Below are 7801 nucleotides of genomic sequence, written 5' to 3'. Positions count from 1 at the left end.
AGTTTTGGGGTTAAACTGTAAATTTCGGGAAATATTTTACTGTAGCAGTTACTGTAGCAAGCGGCTTACCGGATATTGATAAACGGCAGGCCGAATTCGAGGCAGAAAGCACCAGAACGAAAACGGCTTACCGGATTCCTGAAACCGGCAAGCCGGTTAGGCAAAATTTTGAATTTTGTCTTAACGGTAACATAAATCCGGCTTACCGGATTCCATTAAACGGCAAACTGGTTAGCCCAGAATGTGAGCAACGGCTAGTTTTCGAGCTCAAGCTATAAGAACTCAAATCCAACTCATTTTGAAGCTCTCCAACAAGCAAGAACAAAAAGCACACGTGATATCTTGAGCCTTCAACTTGTCAAACACAAAACATTGAATCATTCATTGTTCTTCATCATTGTATATCTACTCATTGAGTGAGATTTATTGTAATCTTCATTTCTTCATTTCATTTGTAAGAATTTGAGTGAGTGAAACACTTGAGTGGAGAGATTGGGAGATAATCTCTTCATTGTAAAGGTTTATTGACACCTCGAAGTCAATTGTATTCGGTTGAAGCCTCGGAAAGGCTTGGTTAGTGAAATCCTCGAGCTTGGATCGCTTGGAGGCGTGGACGTAGGCGGGGATTGCCGAACCACGTAAAAATTCGTGTGTTTGTTTTTCTTCTTCCTTACTCTTTAATTATTACGCTATTATTGAACTTATTATTTTCAATTATTGTTAAGACATTAGATTGCTTGTTGTGTGGATTTGTTAAGATAAATTTTTAAAATTCCAATTCACCCCCCCTCTTGGGTTGCACACTTGTATTTCACTAAATTCAGTCTTTTTGTTCATAACAAACCTTTGTTCAATTTCTGAAAGAAACTCCTTGGTTGTAAATACCTTTTTAGACATCGATCCTTTTGAATGTTTCTGGAATGGTCTTCTTTATAATGATGATACACATGTGATTTGATCTCTCCCACCTTTTTTATTTCATTTTTATCATCAAGGGTATTCTCTTATGTAAAAGGTGGGGGAGAATTAACCATTAACGTAAGGTCATGATCCATGATTGTGAGAACTATTAAGAGGTTCTCTTGCCATGATTTGAAGTTGGAGCCGTTTAGCATAGTAATAGAATTGATGTTGGCAGTAATATTAGCAGCAAACATAACTGAATAAAGAACAACAAACAAAACAAGCCCATATTAAGCTTAGAATAAAGATAAATTCAAATAAAAGTAAACATCATCTCAAGATATCAGACATTCCATTAATATCTCATATTTGGACAAAAATATTAAGAACATGTCAAAAAATAAATCAGCCAAAAGAAATATTTATTTTTCACATGTAAAACCGAATAATTATTACATGTTTATTACCACAGGTGTACATGCAATTCTATCAAATATAAACTTTATTTTTAGGCTATCGATATTCATAGAAATTACATACACACAACTGTTTTATATTCCAAAACAAATTAATTTCCACAAGAGAAGTCATTTTGGAGACATGTTGCTTCAATTAATTTATCTCAAAATATATGTAAACATATCAATATTTGAATTTAAAATTGCACAAAATATTACCAAAAAATAAAAAAATTATGTTAAAACCTAGTTAATAGTCAACGGTCAACAGTTGATCGGTCAAACCATTAACTAATTCAGGGCTAAACCGATGCGAGTTGACTTGAACTAGATCCTAAACCATCCTTTAAAAACCCCAATATCTTCCTTTTTTTTTTTCTTTCTTCATGGGTGCTGTTTCTTCCTTCCTCATGTTTACTTCTCACCGGGCTATAGCTTCCTGCTGGCACGACTGTTCCTCAATCTTTTTTTTCAATTTCTTTATGGCTGCTGTTTTAACTCGATAGCTTACTTGTTCAGCCACCCCTTTCCTGAACACTGACGGTGACTATTACTGCCTCTTACTGTAATTCTTAAAATAATAAAGAACGAATTCTCCAAATTTATTTTCTTAATTCTGAATTTTTTAAATATTTATTTTGCTTACTACCAGAAGGGAACCACAATTTTGTTCTCAAATTCTATAATATTGAATTCGAGAAACCAAAACTTAATTTATTGATCAAAAATCAATTTGATTCTTAATGATTCAACATGAAGAGTCTCTGATACCACTTGTTAAAACATCACTTATAATCCAAAAATATTTATGTTGTATCATGAAGAATCAATAACAAAATATGCGGAAGCGTATCTGAATCCATAGTGCTTAATTGCTCTTTGGAGTAGTGTGGTTGACCTTCCAGATCACACGTTCTCTTGAAGAATCCTTTAATTTTCTTTGTGTTTTCTCTCTGATTATAAGATGTCAGAAGGAATAGAATGATACATGTGACCTAGGGCCCATGACCACTTATATAGACAATTTTTCTTATTGCCTTTACGTATTCCTATTTCATCCCATAATATTAAAAAAAATTACTTTAAGTATCTACACATTAAAGGCTCACACTCTATCAGATCCATTACAATCATATTATCAAAAACCTTAATAAATTACTTTTAATTGGGTTTAACCCTATATAATAGTTCGCAATAGATAATTATCCACATATAAATCCAACGTTAGATTAAAGATTCAACAATGCTAGATTAAAAATCCAACACATGGAAATGGAAAAATCATCTAATAAGGAAATAGGTTTTTGGATGCTTACTTTTGTTGTGAGGTCCATCATAAAAGCAGGCAGTGGCTGGTTTGACAACAAGACAAATGAGTCAGATTCTATTCATGAAGATATTTGCACGAAAGCTTCAACTTGGTACCATGTTACTTACCATCCAAGTCATTGGGTTCATTGTAAAGAAGAAGGAATCAACCGAGACCATTTTCTCAGCTTCCCGCGGTGCATATATGACAAGTTGATTGAGATCAAAAGAGAAAACCAAAGCATCTAAAGGCCATGCCTTGAATTTTTTTAAGTGCGTGCATGTATTTTTGAATTAGAACATATTGTTAACACTGCTAATGAACGTCGAGCCAATTTCATTAAGCATCAAGGGTCCTCAAACTTTTCTTCCATACAGTCTGTACAATTACTTCAACCTTACAATATTAATATTATTTGGTTTTGGTTTGGTTTGTAAATTGTGTGTATAAATATTTTATAGTTGTCTACAAGTAGGAACGGCAATTTGACCCAGCCCGAATTTTTGTCCAATTGACCTAACCCAAATTTTTTGGGTTTTTGCTCGAATTTTCGAGTTTCGAGTTAGGCTCGGGCCAAAAAATTAATGCCTGATCAAACTTGGGTCAGAGTTGAATTGATTTGAAATTGGAAAAAGATTATGAAAAATTATGACTTTTTAGTTTTATAGAGGATATATTTACATGTGTGCGTATATAAAAGAGTAATTTTGGGTGCAATACATATGAGAAAAATTATTTATTTATTTTTTTTATGTCAAGTTGTGAAATTGAATTATGAAATTGTGCGTTTTTATTTGTATAAGACATTAGTGTTTTTTTTTCTTTTTTATGAAAAATTATGGACATCTAAATATATAATAGCTCTAGAGCAATTTTGTTTTACTTCATTGACAAACAAAGCAAAATCAGACAAAGCAAAGTAAAATCAGACAAAACAAAGCAAAATCAGACAAAACAAAGCAAAATCAGACAAAGCAAAGTAAAATCAGACAAAACAAAGCAAAATATTTAAGGTGAGAGAGAAAATACTATGCAGACTTGAAAAAATCCAACCCAACCCTTGCTCAAATAGGATCGAACCCATCCCAAATCAAAGAATAAATAATCAATGTTTTTATGAGTCGGACCTTTAATTTCAGTAATTGGGTCGGGTAGGGTTGGCAGAAGTCCGGGTCGGATCCGGGTTTGGGGGTGCCCGGGACCTACCCGCGTGCCACACATAAATGCCCGAACCCGGACCATGCCCGAGTTTTTTCTATGCGGGCCGGGCATATGCCTGACACTATCCGGGCACGGGCTTTTATTCTGGTTTTGAATTAAAAGGCTGGTGGCTGTGACGGCGAAGTTGAGGCTGATAAATAACACCGGTGACTGAGAAGATGACCAAACGTTGGCTGGATAGCTGACGCCGTCGCTCGGTGGCTGTAGTTGAGAAGATGACCAAACGCGCAAGACGATGGCTCAGAAGAGGCGCGGTGGCTGCAGGCTGCAACTGAGAAGATGACCAAACGTTGCGAGGTGCCGACTGATGGAGAGACAGAGGAAGGTGGCAGCCCACAACAACAAATTGTTTTAGTGTGTGTGTTTTGTGTTTACTCTCTGAAGTCAAGATTTAGGGTTAGGGCAATTGGGCAAAATGGTTTTTCCGCATTTTATATTTTCCGCTCTTTTTTTTTTTACCTTAACAAAATCGGACACGGTTCATGTTCCGGGTTCTTCGTGCTGTGACCGGACCCGTGCCCAGAAACAATCGGGCATTGATTTTTAATGACCGGACCCACTTTTTCTTTCCATCCGGTCCGGGTAATGTGCCGGGTCTAGACCGAATCTGGTCCAGACGGACTTTTTTGCCACCTCTAGAGTCGGGCTCTGGCTTGGCTTGCCATCCGGATCTACCAGCCATGTGGAGCGGTGCGTTTTCAGTGATGGAAAATAGATTTATTAAAAAAAAATTAATAATAGAAAGAGGTATTAAGCGGTGCGTTTAAGTCCAGAGTAAATGAGAAACAGAAACGTGCAATAGCATAAGCTGTGAGAATCAGAATACGGTGCGTTTTGTTTCGAAAAGCAACGCACAGTGGAGAACAAACGGGGAGAAGCAGAGAGAGAAAATGGCAGTGGCGTCACCGTATTGGGCGTCCGTACGGATCATAACGGGCACAATCCTCGGCGGCATTCTAGGTTTCTACGTTATGCATCGTATGGAAATCAGCTACAAGGTCCAATTTTATTATTATTATTATTATTATTATTATTATTATTATTATTAGCGCTCTCTATCTTAGTTTTGATTTTATTTACTTTCATTTTTGCTTATTTGCCTTGTTTGGTTCTCGAGAAAGTGCTTGAAAATTTAGGAAGATTCAGAATCTCTATTAGTTCTTTTTTATAATTTTTGGGGCATTCAAGGAGTAGTCAATTTGTTTCTCCGGTTCAAGTCAAACAACGCATACTACAGCTCATTCATTTTAAGTAAATTTTATTTTATTTTTGTTAATATGCAGGAGAAGATGAATGAGAGATTGAGAAAGTATGAGAGTGAAATGAAGAAGAAGCAAGAGAAGTTGAAGGAACTTGATGATTCCATGTAGCTTTTTAGTTTTTTTTTTCTTCTGTTTTTCTTTTTCAAACTGCTCTGTTCTTGTGAAATGATAGGGAAGCTTAGGTATGAAATGAAATTTTTGAGGCTTGTGTGTATTATGTTGTTTGAATTACCAAAAGAAATAAGAAATATCAAGTAAGCTATTATATTTCTTATTTTTCTTTCATTTTCCCACTTACCAAGCAAACCCAATTTGTTTCTCTCCAAGATTTTAAAATTAATGCGAAAGAAAGAGGTTTTATAATCTTGCTTGTTGAGCATAGGTGATTAATTGGAGCAATCCGACCAGAAGAAAACGGAAGTAGGTGAGAGTTTCTCTCTTTTGGATAGTTTATTTACTTAATATCAAAACAGCTTGAAATGAGTTCTGATTGTGTTATTTAATGCTGTGTTGAAGGTTTTTGCACTGTAGTTGGTCATTTTGTTTTTCCCTATCGCATTTTGAAGTGCACTTGTGGTACATGGGTTTGTCAGAAGTTATTATATTCTGAGGACTGTGCTTGAATAATTATGGGCAGAAAACCTTTGGGTCTTTTAGGACTTTTTGGTTTGATGGATGTACCTGCTGTGCAACTTACATTGTGTCGCTTCCCCATCCTCTGTGATTTATTTGACCCCATCCTCTGTGATTTATTTGATAAAAAATTTCGGTGTCTAAGCAATGTTAGTATTAGAAATTGCAAGGTAATGTGCTTTGACTACATTCTCGACAATAAGGTTGAGGTTCTCTGAAAGCTGCAGTACTTGGAGTGATTTGAGTTTTCATGGGATGCTCTTGCACCCCATTTGTGCTTCAGGTCTGTTTTCTTTCTGAAAGTTTAAAAAAGAAAAAAAAGAATGAGTAGGAGCATTAATCTGGGAAGAAGCAACAAAGAGGAAAGAATACTTTACTAGGGATTCCAGCCTTGTCCTCCGGTGAAAATTTGGAAATGCTATCGTCCATGCATGGCTAGACATCTTAAAGAGTTTTCAATGATCAATTAGTGCTCTCGTAAGCTAAGAAAAAGCGATAAAAAACAAACGAAGGTATGTTATTCTGTCATAGTCCATATTTTAGTGTTGCTGATCATTGGAACCTTCTGAACTGATTTTTCAAATGACATCAGCCATGCTTCATTTTTATAGCTAAATGACTACCAGTGACATAATGTGGTTGCACAATCTTTCGTTCCTTGCTTATCCACATCATATATGTAGTCTGAGTGTCTATTATCATGATGATTCCCAAAGCTATTTCTTGTTGTTCTGTCATGTTCATTCACTCTTCGGTAGGAGCTTCCATTTTATTATCTGTATTTGACGCATGTATATCATCCTGGCTGATGCAGGAATTTGTTTCATCATGAAAAGATCAGTATCATTTCAGCCTTGAAATACCAAATGACTGCATTGCGTTGCATTCCTCAAAACAACAGTGGAAAGGACTGGCAAAGTAGTCATTGCTCCTGGTTTCTGTGAAGGAAAACGCGACGTGAGAGTGCCGAAATTTTGATTTTGACTTCTCAACACTGAAGGACAGAGTGATTGTAGTTACATTTTATCTAATCAACTGACCAATGATTCCTCACTTTTGATCAATTTTACAACTATAGGGTTCAGTTTAAGTTAGCTCATGAATTGATGAAGAAAGGCAAGTACTACAGCGGTGCATGATTCTTACAAATTACAATAAGACTACTAAATTGGTTTGTAGATCATCTTCTTGTAGCAAATCAAACATGTTTTTTACTTTTGAGAGACCAGGCTGATCATCCTTGGTCCTTACAGATTTGTGATACTGTGCTTCTAAGTGAGTGGCCGTAAAATGGGCCGGACGAAGAAAAGACGGCCCAAGTATATCATATTATAAATGAGGGCAAGATTTAGTTATTTTCCCTCTTCACTGTCTAGATTGTATAATTGTTATTATTTTTAGAAAATCTCATTTTTTGAGTCAATATATTGAAAAGAAAATTGAAAAAAACTGAGGTGCGATCCGATCAAACGGAGGAATTGAAGTCCCATTTGTACATTTAGAGAAGCTATACCAATGAATTTATCATTAATTTGGTCATAAAGTTACTAGAAAAAAAAAAAGTAAAGTTATTAATTGAAAAAAGAAAAACTTTGGGGAGGTAAGGGAATTCATGAATAAATCTTCTATTCCAAAAAACGATAATTCAAAAGATTATGTTTCCTATTTAATTTTCAATATTAATAACACAATATTTCAAAACATTATCTCTTTAATGTAATGAAATAAAAAAAAGGTTATATTTATTAATTTATTGACCAGAAAATTAATTTTAAATACTTTATAATAATAAATTAATGTTACTATACTTTATCTTCTTCTAAATTAATTCAATTAGTGAGTAGCTCCCAAAGTTGTGCTCAAGTGCTTTTAAATAGCTTTATTTAACTGGTCCACAGATTCAAATCTTGAGGAGGTAAAAGGTTAAAAAAGTTTATTTTAAATTTTGCCACCTGTATCTCTTTTTTATGAAAAAAAAAATAGATTCAATTAGTGAGTACTTCACGTAATAAATA

The 7801-nt window shown here is 34.9% G+C and overlaps 1 protein-coding gene across 1 annotated transcript; it reads left to right on the top strand.

Annotated features, from left to right (window-relative positions):
- Positions 1–4658: 4658 nt before the first annotated feature.
- Positions 4659–5427, top strand: LOC18048669. The gene is made up of 2 exons (XM_024189256.1): positions 4659–4889; positions 5175–5427. The coding sequence occupies exons 1-2, from the start codon at positions 4782–4784 to the stop codon at positions 5259–5261; spliced, it is 195 nt and encodes a 64-aa protein (XP_024045024.1). The 5' UTR covers positions 4659–4781; the 3' UTR covers positions 5262–5427.
- The last annotated feature ends 2374 nt before the right edge of the window (positions 5428–7801 follow it).

The sequence above is a fragment of the Citrus clementina genome, unplaced genomic scaffold (assembly GCF_000493195.1).
Source record: "Citrus clementina cultivar Clemenules unplaced genomic scaffold, Citrus_clementina_v1.0 scaffold_3, whole genome shotgun sequence".
Lineage (NCBI taxonomy): Eukaryota > Viridiplantae > Streptophyta > Magnoliopsida > Sapindales > Rutaceae > Citrus > Citrus x clementina.
Note: the sequence above shows the minus strand (reverse complement) of the source record. Positions and strands in the feature narration are given on the sequence as shown.